The sequence below is a fragment of the Lutra lutra genome, chromosome 13, assembly GCF_902655055.1.
Source record: "Lutra lutra chromosome 13, mLutLut1.2, whole genome shotgun sequence".
Lineage (NCBI taxonomy): Eukaryota > Metazoa > Chordata > Mammalia > Carnivora > Mustelidae > Lutra > Lutra lutra.
In genome coordinates this window covers 52,141,720-52,156,078 of record NC_062290.1, presented here as the reverse complement: position 1 = coordinate 52,156,078, position 14,359 = coordinate 52,141,720, and the positions used below count along the sequence as shown (strand labels likewise).

The following is a 14,359-nucleotide window of genomic DNA, read 5'->3' as shown; positions in this document are numbered from 1 at the left end:
AGAATAACTCCTACATGGAGCACTGTCCCATCTGGCTTCACGAGAGTCATTTCTTCATTGGCAGGTAGTGGCCAGCCAGACGCTTTGCAGATGGGGTTGAATTTACCGCTGTTTACTTCTATGTGATCCGGCAAATCCTCTATCTTTGGGATCATCCTTGGTGTGCCTGCACGAGGAAAACAGCACTGTGAAATCTAATCTTTGACACAGTAGCAACAGAAGTAAAAGCAGCTACCATTTGGCAAGTCATGTCCCCGGTAAGAACTTTGCAAGTAGTATATTGTTTTATCATCGTGTAATAAATTTGTGGGGGAATGCTATTGTGGTCCCATCTTACAGATGAGAAGACTGAGGCTCATAGCCCAGAATCAAGCTCAATCTGTATGAATCCAGAGTCTACACTCTGCCATAATGCCGTGCTCCCCTCAGTGGATCTGGGATGGACAGTCTCTACATTAAAATGATCATCATGAGCAAATCATCCCTGGTCTGACGTTTCAGCTCCCTTTACTTTTTAAGAGAATGCTGACCAAAAAAAAAAAAAAAAAAAGCAAAAACGAAAACAAAAACTCGGTCCTCTTTGACTCTGCAAACAACCCCACAACATTGCTGACCAACGTGAGCCTCCCTTTTGCTCTACAAGACAGAGCTCCCTGAATCTGCAGGTGACGAGCAATGAGGAACATCGACACGCACAAGAAGCGAAGTGGAACAGAACTAGTCCCTCAAACTTGTTTCTAGGCAACAGCCCAGTCACTAGTGTTGCCACCAATACTGAAAGACACTGTCTCTGGTATCAACAAGGGTATCAGGACTAATACCTATGTGGTAGAGAATGAATAATCCTGAAATACAATTTTATTCTGAATTGTAGGGTCTTAGAGAACCTCAGACCCTTTGTAACTAAAAGTGAGATGCAGTAGAAACCAGTCCAGCACTTCGTGAAGACTGTGGGTGATGGAAATGCCCCCCAAGAGCAGCAGGGACTTACGAGCTGTTGGATACTGGTGGGGGTGGGGTAAGGCGATGGGGCCCGTGTTGAACACAACATTCATATTTTATATTGTTGTCCTGTTTCCCCAGCCTAGAACGCAATGAGATAACGGTACGGAGCAGGGAGGAAAGAGGTCTAAGAACTACAAGGGTAATTCCCTGACCTGTCTGTAGACTTGAAGGGATTGTGATTAGAATCTACCAGATTGATTTTTCGGCTTAAGAAGTGATTCGCATAGGAACTTTAAAAAGCGCTTTGACACTTTGAAGGCAGTTAAGTCTTTCCTGCACGGTCACCTTGCACTTCCTGCAATCGGCTGGAAGGTGGGTTTGCAGGTGGAGATGGAGGAGAAGCTAGGAAGGGGGGTGCGGGGCTGCTATCTGAAAGCCAGAGGCCTGCATCTAGGTCTGAGGGTCTCCCACCTTTTGCAACTTCAGGCTCAGCAAAGGTAAACGGGCATAAAATTGAAAAGTCAAATCCCTGGGCGTGTTGGCCGCCTGTTTTCAACTAAATCCTCCCGCAGCCCCAAGGCCTTTCCTTCCCTTCCTAGACCCTCCCAGGTTCCTGCCGTGTGGCCAGAAGTCCGAACAGTGTGGGGGGCGGGGAACTGAACACAGTAAAACAAAGCCAAAGCCTTTGAGAAAACAATTGTTGGTATTTTCCTCCCGTATTTGCTCTGAATTTAAAAATGAACAGACAAAAAGCCAGAAGGGTCTTGGTCTTGCTGCTCTGAGTGTAGATTTCCTTCTGGAACACTTAGATTTGTAGGGTTGGAAACGTTATATAGGTTCATTATTTTTAAATGTTGGGAAAATATATAAAAATATGTTTCTTTTCATTTTATAAAGTATATTCTAGGGGAGGAATTAAGCTTTTTCTGTCTAGACAGTAAATATTTTCAGCTCTGCAGACTGGAAGTTCTCTAATAACGAACTCCTTAACCCTGATGTAGAGAGTAAGCAGCTAGCGAGTACACGTTCTGAACGAATTAGTGCGGCTCCTGCCAATCAAATTTTCTTTACAACAACAGACGGTGGGGAAATAAAAAGGATAAGTGCTATAGTACAGTTAAACTTCAAAATCAGTATGGTCCGTGAAAGAAGCCAGTCACGAAAGACCACGTAATGGGTGATCCCATCTAAGTTTATGCAGTGTCAAGAATAAGTCAATCTATAGAGACAAAAAGTAAATTCAGGGTTGCCAGGGGGCAGGGTGGAGGGGGGGGGGGGAGGAGAATGGGATCTACAGCCAATAGGTACAAGGTTTCTTCTGAAGGAGCAGAAACATCCTAAAATTAGATTGCAGTCATGGCTGCACAACTCTGTAAATATCACTCAATTGCACACTTAAAAGGAATGAACTTCATGGTATAGAAACGATATCTCAATAAAGTTGTTAAAAAAAATAGCGGACTGAATGGTCTGTGGGTCAGAGTTTGTGAACCCCTTGCTCTACGGTAATTTCTGAACTAGAATTACTTAAAATTGCACTTTGAGGCTTCGTCTTTTCTCCTTTTGCTTCCTTTTTCTATCTTTCTTTTCAAAAATATCCTTTGTCCAAATCCCTCCAAAGGAATTCTCCCCTGTTGTGCATACCCTGGGAAAAGATGGGTGCCCTGGAAGGGAGCAGACGGGGTAGGCAGAGCCCTCCACCAGCCGGTCATCACTCCCTGCTCCACAAAGGGAACGTGGTTTACTCTAGCAGAAAGAGGAATGAAGGCCAGGAGGAGGGCCCGTAGGAAAGGACAAGAATGTTGTCCTTTAGAACTTGGGGTATATTCTTCCCAACTTCTGGATGGAAACAGAAGTGGCTTGAGGAATTTGGGCTGCTGGGGCAAGAATTATAACCGGCAAAGCCCAGCGCAGACAGGCTAAACACAGCCCTAGTTACAGTGTTACCTTGCTTTACCTTCTTTCTCACACTGTAGCCCTTGGCGTTCTGGAGAGCAGAGACATCCTTGGAACCGATCGCACAGCTCCCCGTGGGTGCACCTGCAGCTAAGCCTGCAGTCTGGCCCGTAATAACCCGGCTGGCACGCTGTAAACCAAGACCCCAGAACCATGGTGAACAGAGACGAAGGGAGAAAATGAAGGCTGTGGGTGGCTAGGAGGTGATGTTAGTGGGTCCACAGAAGAAAGCTCTTCCTCTATTTTCAAAGTCCAAATTCTGCCTGGATAGGACCTCAGAGCTCTGATATCTAGAGTCCACTAAAAAAACACAAATCTCTATGGCCTTTCCAACTCAAAATGTGGTCTGAAAACCAGCACTGTGAGCACCATCTGGGAGTTTTGGGAAACTCAGACCCCAGGACCCAGTCCACACCTATGGAATCAGAGGCTGTGTTTTAATAAGAACCTTAGATGATGTGCAGGAAAAGCACTTTCTCTAACTTCCAGAGTCTTATGCTTAATTATGAAAGCATCATTAACTTGCAATGAAAACATCTGTGATTCAAAACCCTGTAGCTCAGGGGCACCTGGGTGGTTCAGTTGTTAAGCATCTGCCTTAGGCTTGGGTCATGAACCCAGGGTCCTGGGATCAGAGCCCGCTTCTCCCTCTCCCACTCTCCCTGCTTGTGTTCCCTCTCTCACTGTCTCTCTCACTCTCTCTGTGTCAAATAAATGAATAAAATCTTTTAAAAAACAAACCCATAGCTCAGCACTGGTTAGCAGAGTGAACAGTCCAGGTTCATCCCTCGCTCTGATCTCCTGCAAGCTGGATCTCCCGGGTGTACCTGCTGGAACGTTTCTGTTCAGGGGTGTGACTGGCACATACCTTCGTTGCACTGCAGACCCCGCCAGCCCGTGGCACAGGAGCACCCATAGGGGTCTGGGAGACAGAACACATAGGACTTGCAGCCCTCTGGTCCACTACACCTTTCTTTACAAGTTCTGCCAAACGTGTGCAGCTCACAAGCTTTGGTGGGAGAAAAAGATGAGTCAGAGTCAAATATTCAACCCCTTGAAATGTATGGGTCTTCTATTATGGGTCTCCCCTAGACTAGTGAATATGGAAAACAATCCAATCTCAGCTGAGGCAGGGACAGCTTTACAATGATTGGCAATAAAGAACCTTTAGAAAAGGGTGCCTTTTTCCAATTCCCACCAAGTTCCTACATGGCCTAACCTGGGCCACTTAGTTTCTGTTCCCAACAGTGTCCAGAGTTAAAATTCTACATCCAGCAATGACGGCTTTTTAAATGCGGAACTTGCTCATCAAGCGCTCCTGACTTACCCTTCTCACAGGTCTTCCCCATAAACCCAGGGGGGCAAATGCATTCTCCCGTATCTTCATGGCAGACACCGTTGTTCTTACACTCAGTGCAGACACGGTTGCATTCAGGTCCCCACTTCTGCGCTTCACATCCTTTTAAGAAAAACAAGGCTCTGCTGAGTTGAGCGCACTCATTCCATAAACCTTTACTGAACACCTACAATATGGCAGTCATTTCAACAGACACGAGTAAATGAAGAGAAACAAAATACAATCTCAGTTCTTTTTTTTTTTTTTTTTAAACAATCTCAGTTCTTTAAAAGCTAATAGTCCTCTGTGGGAAACAGACATGGAAACAGGAAATAAGGATAGCAACAAAGTCAAGGAGGGGTGCCTGGGTGGCTCAGTCAATTGAGCATCTGCCTTCCACTTGGGTCATGTTCCCAGGGTCCTGGGATCAAGCCCCACAGTCAGGCTCCCTGCTTTTCCCTCTCCACTCCTCTTGTGCTCTCTGTCGCTATCTGTGTCTCCCTATCAAATACATAAATAAAATCTTTAAAAAGAGAGACAGAGAGAGAGAGAGAGAGACAAGGAGTACCTAATCCTGTCTTGGGGATGAAAGGAAAGCTTCCTGGAGGAGGTGGTATGTGAACAGAACCTGCATGACCACATAATCAGCAAAGAAGATAGGCTGCAGAGTGTTTTCCAAGCAAAGGTAAGGCAGGGGAGGAAGGCCTGGCATTTTCCAGAGCTGCAGGTACGATCAGAGCTAGATCAATGGTTTTCCAAGTGTGATCCCTGACCACTAGCTTCTCCATTACCTGGGAATCTGCTAGAGATGCAAATCTCATATGTAGCCCCCATCCGTGACCTACTGAATTGGAGGCGGCCTAGCGATCTGTTCTTACCAAGTCCTCCCGATAATTCTAATGCCTGCCAGAGTGTGAGAACCTATGGTCCACAGTCTATAGAGACAAGATGTGGCTGAAGGAGCGAGCAGGAGCAGTAGCATCCACCCATTTTTCAGGTAAAAAAAAAAAAATACAGGAAGTAAAACAAGCTATGCAAAACCTAAAGTACAAGAATGGTAAAATGTTCCTATATTCTTATTTACTGGTTACTTCTTTCTAACATTTAGTGAGTTTAGATGATTTTTTTTTAGGTCCAAAGACACCTTCTGATATAAGGAAAAAATGCAAGGGGATTGGGATGACCCTTTGTGGTCAGCATTTTAATTTCTCATCTGATAGGAACTAGTGTCTTTGTCCCTGAATGTTACTCTCACGGTGGTAAGCTTGGACCTGTGCCTACAGCTGATGTAACTTAATAATTTCTTTGGCAAGAATTCCTGGTTATCAGTATTTTCTCTAAAACAATCAGGAAGACTGTCTACACAGACCCTTTCTTACAAACTTCCATTTAAAAGATAAAGCTGCAAAATGTCTAAAAGTTAATATTTACATGCCTTACTATATAAAGGGAAAAATACTTCTGCACAATTAGTGATTTCTTGAGAGCCAGATCACAGTTATTTGCACGTGTTGAAAACTAATGATGGCAGCCCATGGAGAAGAAAATGAGCTTCCTATTACACTGTATTATGTCTCTAGCTCTCTACCTATCTATAGACCTTTCCCAGGTTTTTCCCTCATCCTGAGAAAGACAAAAGAATAAAGCTTGAAGGGAAAACGGAGGTGATCTCCTAGAGATGGAGAAGCTAGGAAAAGTGTTTTTTGATAAGCAACAAGATGCAATCAGGCTTCTGTGATTTTCATCAAAAGCCCTGTGGTTTTATATTTTTAGGAAACTAAATATTCATGCATACAGAGAGAAATCCTATAAATTCATTGGTTCTAAGAAATCTTTTGTCAGAGAGAGAATTTATATTGAAATCCTATAAATAAAACCAGTGTGATTCTTGGCACAAAGTTTAAGGAACTTATGATTTACTCCTAGGTTTCAATTTGTCCTGGACAGATACCCTAGAGTTATGAGAAATGGACAAATGCCGTTAGCTGTACCTCATTGCTTAAAACATCAAGTAAATCATACTGGCAAAAAATACTCTTAAACCGGATGATTGTAGCCAAACTCAAACTTTCTTAGAATTATTTTAGATATTAGCAATGCTTCTCAGTTTCACCAAAATACTCTAAAACAAAGGAATGACCACGTGCTCCTAGCAGTCTCAAGAGATAGCTAGAGATCAAAGTGTGTTTGAAATCTTTCACTTTATCTTTAAACTTCAGGTGAGTTTCAAATTCTAGTCTATATTAAGTCATGATTGTTTTGACATTAAAAAAAAAGTTAAATATTTTACCATAGGTCAACATCTGGTGTTTCTGATATGACTAGAAAATGTGCCCATTTTCCCCAGACTCTGAGTACGCCTGGTACACAGTGCTATATAGGCTGGAGAGAAACACCTAAATGAAATGAAGTCCAACTGTGCTCTTGCCATTTGGATTCTTCATGAGAGCAGTGGAATAAAAGGGGACTCCACCTGCCTAAACCACATGAACCACACTTTTCACACTTCCCACTATCATGATGCAAAACGATTTATCCATTTGCCTATGTAACTGCTCTGAGAATTACCCAAGGGACAGTGATTCATCTTCTCATCCTTGTATTTTCATACCAACACAATACTAGGCACAGAGTTATGATTAATAGATTTTTGCTGAATGAACAAATGAATAAATATAAGGCAAAGAAAAAGAAAAACTGTAAGATTCCAGCCATTAGAATGACGGAGCAGCCCAAATACTTAGACCTGAGTTGTTTCATATCATGAATACGTGGGATAGCCAGGAAACTCAAGGCAAGTTTTTCCTTTCTATAAATCAATTTCTTATAAAAACTACTGGCTGAGGGGTGCCTGGGTGGTGCAGTGGGTTAAGCCTCTGCCTTCAGCTCAGGTCATGATCTCAGGGTCCTGGGATCGAGCCCTGCATCGGGCTCTCCACGCAGCAGGGAGCCTGCTTCCCCATCTCTCTCTCCCTCTGCCTCCCTCTCTCCTACTTGTGATCCCTCTCTGTCAAATAAATAAATAAAATCTTAAAAAAAAAAAAACTACTGGTTGATAGTTACTCTCTACTTTGATAGTTGTAAATAGGGGGTCAGAGTGTTTACTAGTTCTCTAACTCATGCACGTTTTCAAACATGAGAATAGAAATCCCATTTGAGAGTTAAATAGTCCAGACAGTGTAGGATTTACAAGAGACTTAATGTGGTTTTTTTAAAAAGATGTTATTTATTTATTTGAGAGAGAGCATGAGGGCACGGGGGAGGAGCAGAGAGAGAGGGAGGGGGAAGAACCTTAAGCAGACTCTGTACTGAGCACAAAGCCCAATGAGGGGCTTGATCTGATGACCCTGAGATCGTGACCTGACCTAAAATCAAGAGTCGGATGCTTAACTGACTGAGCTACCCAAGAGTCTCGCAGGAGACTGAATGTTTAACTAGCTATTAGACCAATCCAGAAGGCCCAACTCATCCCCGTGTATCAGATGCATTTCAGGGAGACTGCCCAGCTCACTGTGATGCCCCCTTCTTAGGGGAATGAAGCTGCTATTCAAGTGTGAGGTCCTGGAGTCTGCACTGTGGTATGTTGCCCCCACACTTGACTATAGCTCATTGGTGTAAGCCAGTAGACATTTGACATATATTAGGCCTATCTGATTCTTTATCCTGGGAATTCAAATTTAGTAAATAGAAAAACATTGCTGAAGCACAGTTAGAGTAAGCTCATCCTCCTTGAGAGAAAGTCCATCTGCCCCCACCCATGCTGAGCCCCAGATCTTCCCTGGGGCCTATCTTTTCTGGAAACTTCTTTGTCAGCCATTCTACCAATTTTCTAGAGTCCTTAGTAAACTTCCAACCAATCCCCTGGTTTTTACTCAGGTAGTCAGAGTCAGTTTCTGTTATTTGCAACTAAAAATCCTAATGACCAAATCATCACAGATTGTGGCCTCTCAGTCACTTACTCCGGACTATCAGCCTGGTGAAGGCTGAGGTGAAGAGGTTTCCTCCTATGTACCTGGCTGAGTACACTCCAGCGTCCTGGGGCTGAGCGTGAGGCAGATGCACTTCTAAAATATCAGGTACTTCATGCCGGGGCACTGAGTGGATGAAGGAACCTGGTGAGGGAGAAGAGTGGAGAACAGTGAGTCATAAGCAGACACTCCGTTTCCCCATCTGGCCCCTCCACTTTATCAGCTCTGACTGGATACAGAAAACGTGCTCTAGCATATTGGATGTAGAAGAATGAAAAGGCTGAGCCATGCAATGCTCTCCCCAAACTGAGAAAGTTACGGTGATAGAGCAGAGAGGTTAGTCTACGCGATCTACCACCAAAGGTATGAAGACAGAGGTAAAGCTAAAGTGCTTATCTTCTGCAGGAAGAGATGAACAGGCAAAGACACCCAGCCAACTAATCAGCTAACCAGGAGATAACCTAGAATCGCTGCTGCAATCTGGAAGTCCTCTCCACCCACAGAACTCAGCATAGTCCCCATCAATATTCCAGCTGGATCAGGCAACTGCCACCACGGGGTGCCAAATCACAGCTGGAACTGGACAGATTTGTAAGACACAGTTGGACTCCCAGACCTACTTCCAGTTGGCTTCCTAGGCTCAATCTGGTAATTTCCTTAACCTTGCAATCAAGCAACCCTCAGTTTACATGGCTGAATTTGGGACCTCACTTACCACATCAAAGGGGTGATCTATTGTACATTCACAATTTCATATTATACACTCATAAATATAGAATGTATGTACATTCATTTATGTATATGAATCTCTACTTAATTAAGCAACCAACCACAGTGCCTCATAGAGCTTCTTTAATAAGATTCAACTCTTGCATCAGAACAGCTTTGCTTGCAACATCTGCTCCCAAGACTGCACCAGGATAATGACCCGATACATTTCATGCTATCTAATGTCTCACACCATGGTGCTGGCAGGAAATGAAACACATACTCACCATTTTTATAAATCACTGCATCTTCTTCTTTAATCAATACTTTTTTGAAAGATATATTCACATTATCTCCCCTGTCCACAGTCATGGTTAAAGTAGCTGGTAGGAAGGAAGCTTTTGAAAGAGAGAAGGAAAACAAATAAGAAAATGAGGTCACATATTTTCTCCAGGAGCAAGTGAACTTGGAACTTCAACAGATGGGGGATGGCACTTGCCAGAAGTCAGCTGATTTGTAGGACAGGAAAAACGATGGCAGCTAACGGATTTTAAACTTCATTAAGGTTTTGAAAAATGTGATGAAAGGAATACTCATTCTCTCCATAAAAATATAAATACATATATACACACATTATACATAAACACATTGTTTTCATACAACTAGTTGGGGAGATAAGGACTTTATGTTGATTAGTATCCAATATCAAACTAAGACCTGACATTAGCTATAAACTATAGTAACAATGGATCAAACAACCTTCTCCAGTTCCTACCAAGTTTTCTCAAAGTGGAAAAGAATAGAAGTGGTTAGATATTTGCCAAATGGCTCTTCCCTTTTGGGTCAAGGTCCTTCTGGGTTGTGTCAATCCAACTAATTCTAATTGCTTTGGAATGCTGCAAGCATTTCTCAAATGGAATCAGCACAATACTGGACTTATTACTAATGGTGTAAGTATTGGAATATTGGACAATAAGGCAAAGATGAGATCCAATATCTTCCCTTCTTCCCCTTAATTGTATGTATGTGTATGTATATGCCTGAGTCCTTTGTATATATATGCTTGTATATATATGCCTGAGTCCTTTGGTTTGTTGAACAAGGTATGTGGATAAAATCTTCTAGCATTCTTCCAGCCACGACAGTTTCTGAATTCCCTTAATTTATGCTATAATCTATAAAGAGCCACAATTATAAGAATAAGGGGGGATTAATTTTAGGCTTTATTGAGGTAAGCCAATTTTTTTAAAAATTTAAGCCTTATTGAGGTATAATTGACATACAAGTTAAGCCAATTTTTAAAATTTAAGGATCACTACTTGAAGAAGAGAATCAGAATATATAACTTCCCTAAACATGGAGGCCAGGAGGGACATAAAAGGGGAGACAAAAGCCCAAGTAAAAGTTACAGCATACAGAAAAGAGAGATTCTGCCAAATGTATGTCCAAAGCCAGAGAATCCTAGAATGAATTTTTAAAAAATACATTACACACACACACACACACACACACACACACACACAACATGCTCTTTTTCATGACCTACACATTAAACATAGTAACACATAAGATTGAGGGAGAGAAAAATGTATGCCAGACTCAATAATTCAGAGAAGCTGGCACTACAATAATTATGTCAGAAAAAAATAATTTACTTTAAAGTCAAAACAAAATTTTAAGGATAAAGATGGTCTTTACATGATGATATAAAAAATGGAAGATCTAGTAATCATGAACTTATATATGCATCTAACAACAGGTTCAGGACCCACGAAACAGAAACTGACAGAATTAAAGAAACTGACAAACCCACAAACATTGTGGAAGCTTCCCAAAACCGATCCATCAAACAGACCAAAAATTACTGAGTAACACAATTAAAGATCTGTTGGCTGTTCACAGATCCCTGTACCCAGTTCTAAGATCATTGCCTCCCTTATTAAGCCACAAAGCACATCTCCCTAAATAACATAGAATCAATATCCCATGGAACAAATTCTCCGACCAGATGCACGGAAATTAGCCATCAGTAGCAAAGCACCCTATGCCCTGAGGTTTGGATCCCTAAGGCATTTCAGCCCAGGAGCAAGGCTTCTGCAGACAGCGGGGTGAATCAGCCTTCCTTCCTGGCTCCTCTGTGGCCCTTGGACTGGTGCCTTGAGAGAGGCTGATTAGGTACGTGCACACCATGGGCTTAGAGGGCTACCCTGGGTGCAGACGATGCCTTGAACTCAACAGGACTCAGCCTTAGGTTCATCTGCCTGTTCTCTGTCTGTATACCCAGGCATGGTGCCCTCCCAGGACACCCCCATCAATGACCTGGGACACACCTAGAGGGGGGATGGGACAGACTCAAGGGCAGTGGGAGCGTTGGAAGAAGACAGTCCTGGGCTGTCAAAGTGGCTCCTCCACTTACTGGACCTCCTTGAAGGAGTTACTTAACCTCTGAACATTTCAGCTTCCTCGTCTCTAATTTAGAAGTAAAAGTATTCACTTTGAAAGGTTGTTGGGGAATATGAAATGATGGATTCCAAGCGCCGAGGGACTTAGAAGCGATCAGCATCCTTCCCAAATACAAACAAATGACAGCACGGCTGCGCGGACATGTCCAATACGGACAACAGGGGCAGCTTTCTCACGGGGACTGAGACGGATCCAACATGCAGGGAAGGCATGCACGACTGGCAGGGGGACTTGGGGCTCCTGCTCGCAGTGACAAGGGGCTTCCTCAAGCAGTCCCAACACATGCAGCTCCTGCTCTCTGTAGCAGGAGAACCAGAGAGAACCTTTTGTGATCACTTTATACTGTTGTTCCTTTCTCTGTGGTCTGTTTTGATTTTCTGCCCCTTTGTGTGACGGTCTGACCATGGAGCTGACCATGGAACTTCTCACTCAGCATCATATCCTGAAAAGGAACTGCCATTCCCCACGAGGCTCAGCTCCAATGGGGCTTTTCTTTTTCCCCCCACTCTGTGGCTCTTTCTTATTTTAGACTTTGTGCCTTTTAAGCTCCTGTTCTCTTTCTTTTTTTTCTTAAGATTTTATTTATTTATTTGTCAGAGAGAGATAAAGCACAACCAGGGGGAGCAAGAGACAGGAGGGAGAAGCAGGCTCCCAGCAGAGCAGGGAGCCCTATGTGGAGTTTGATCCCAGGACTCTGGGATCGTGACCTGAGCCAAAGGCAGATGCTTAACCACTGAGTCACCCAGGTGTCCCTTAAGCTCCCTGTTTTCTTAGGTAGAAACATGGTAACAGCAGAGTCTACCCCACCCATCCTGCCCACTCCTGCATTAATGGCTCTAAATTGACTGTTCTCTGCTGAGTACTAATACAGGGATCTACAACCTTCACGCTGACCTTTGCTGGAGCCCCGCTGGTCTACAGTATGCACAGATTAATGTCATGTGACTTGACTGGATCATGAAAATAATAAGCACCTTTCAATAGTGCCTACGATCAGACACAACTCTTTCTTAGCACTTCATACAGATATAATTTTCACAATATCTCTATCAGATAGGTACTACAATTATCCTAATTTTACAAATGAGGAAGTTAAGGTACAGAGAGGTAAAGTAACTTGTTCAAAATCATGCAGCAAATTCATGGGAAAGTCAGGATTTAAACTAGATTCCTTGGGTCTGGAAGCTTTTCAGAGGCTATATAATGTTAGTACTCACAAGGCTTTAAAGTCCTAGTACCTCATTTATCAGTGAGATTGCTAGGGACTGAATGTGAAGATGACTTGTTCAAGGTCATTTGAATGGGCTACTTAATGGACAGAGCTTAACTAAGAACATGATTCCCTATTCCTTAAGGGCTGATGAAGAGAAGAGGTCATAGTAACACTTATAAACAAAGATATTTCTCACTGATGTAAAATAATTGAGTTCAATTTTGGGTATCTCCTTTAATGATAGAGACTAAGGGTAATAACATAGTTTTATGCCCATTACTTTTTTGTGCAGTCTCACAAGTGTGCTAGAAAGATGGTGTATCCATTTGTCTACCCATGTGGAAGATGGAGTTAAGAGTGAGTTAGTCCCTTACCCGAGGCTTCCTGACAGTGAATCGTGTGAAAGCCGAGACATGAACTCAAGATGCCCCCACTTGCTCAACAACGCTAGCTCTCCAGACCCATCTCACTCCAAGTCCACGGCCTCAGCTCTCAACAGCAGCCATTCTGAACTGTACTCAGCTCTACAAAAGGCCACAGATCACTCACACCCAAGTCATGAACTTCCTCCATCTCCTCGGCTCCTTCCTTCCCCCTATGTCTCACCAAGTGTCACTCATCCTCGGCCCCCATAGATGTCCCTTTCTCCAGGAACTTTATCCCTCCCCTGGGATCCAGGGTGAGTGTCTCAAGGCTGCTCTCCGAAGGCCCCGCACGTCCCCATGCCAGCCCTTGCAGAGCACAGCACCCCTGCTAGCCCGAATGCTCCAAGACGCAAGTTCACATCTGTTTTGAAAGGCAGCACGCGGTGTTGGTCAGGGCCTGGCTTCTGTGATCAGCTGGAGTGAACCTTTCCAGATCCGACAATGAAAACCAGGTGTGTGACTGCATCTAAGTTGCAACTGATCTAAGCCTCAACTATTATTACAGGTCCTAACAGTCCTCATCAGAGATACATTTGGTAAAGACTCAACTATGCAGTAATGTCTATAAGATAGCTAGGGGGATGTCAGGCACAGAAGTATTCAGGAAATGTTACCGTCACTTCAGTTCCCATGTGTGACACAAAAAGAGGCCTAAGAGTACTTGGGAAATGGAAGAATATATGAATGATTCAGGTCTCAAGTTTTCCTATTTTCTTTCTGCTTCTAACACATTCATCTGTGTTGTTTAGATAGAAATAACTCCTCTCTATCAACTTCACAAATCATATTTGCAAGGTTTGATGTTCTTTTTTTTTTAAGATTTTATTTATTTATTTGATAGAGATCACAAGCAGGCAGAGAGGCAGGCAGAGAGAGAAGGGGAAGCAGGCTCCCCGCTGAGCAGAGAGCCCGACTCGGGGCTCGATCCCAGGACCCTGAGATCATGACCTGAGCTGAAGGCAAAGGCTTTAACCCTCTGAGCCACACAGGTGCCCCTGCAAAGTTTGATGTTCTTAAAGCAAAGCGATTTCTCAGATGAAAATAGGAAGGAAATAACCTATGCTTCCTTCTGATGGAACACCGAGACAGCGTTTGGATGTGAAAATGTCTCAAACTTCATTTATACCTCCCTACCCCCAAATGAAATCACCACTGAGGTTTGAACAAACTGCTTTTGATTTTTTTGCATGATGCCATTGATAAAAACGGTTTGACTGTTTGGCGTGTGAGAGCCAACATAAGCGTATTTTGGCCCATCTCAAATGGATTTTCCACTTCCTCCCCAGATGCACGAGTCAGCGGCAAGCTGGACTACATTGTATCCTGCTATGTCCCTGCATAGGCA

The 14,359-nt window shown here is 43.3% G+C and overlaps 1 protein-coding gene across 3 annotated transcripts in view; it reads right to left on the bottom strand.

The window, feature by feature from the left end:
* The window catches only part of TEK (TEK receptor tyrosine kinase), a 98,186-nt gene that overhangs the window by 36,134 nt on the left and 47,693 nt on the right, over nt 1-14,359 (bottom strand). For 2 of the 3 annotated variants that reach the window (XM_047699693.1, XM_047699694.1), the window contains exons 3-8: nt 9,201-9,311; nt 8,197-8,349; nt 4,229-4,360; nt 3,770-3,910; nt 2,903-3,031; nt 15-166 (exon numbers count right to left, since the gene is read on the bottom strand). In XM_047699693.1, the coding sequence (XP_047555649.1) occupies nt 15-166; nt 2,903-3,031; nt 3,770-3,910; nt 4,229-4,360; nt 8,197-8,349; nt 9,201-9,311 (818 nt within the window). The remainder of the gene's footprint in view (nt 1-14; nt 167-2,902; nt 3,032-3,769; nt 3,911-4,228; nt 4,361-8,196; nt 8,350-9,200; nt 9,312-14,359) is intronic. The other variant, XM_047699695.1, reaches the window with a different exon arrangement.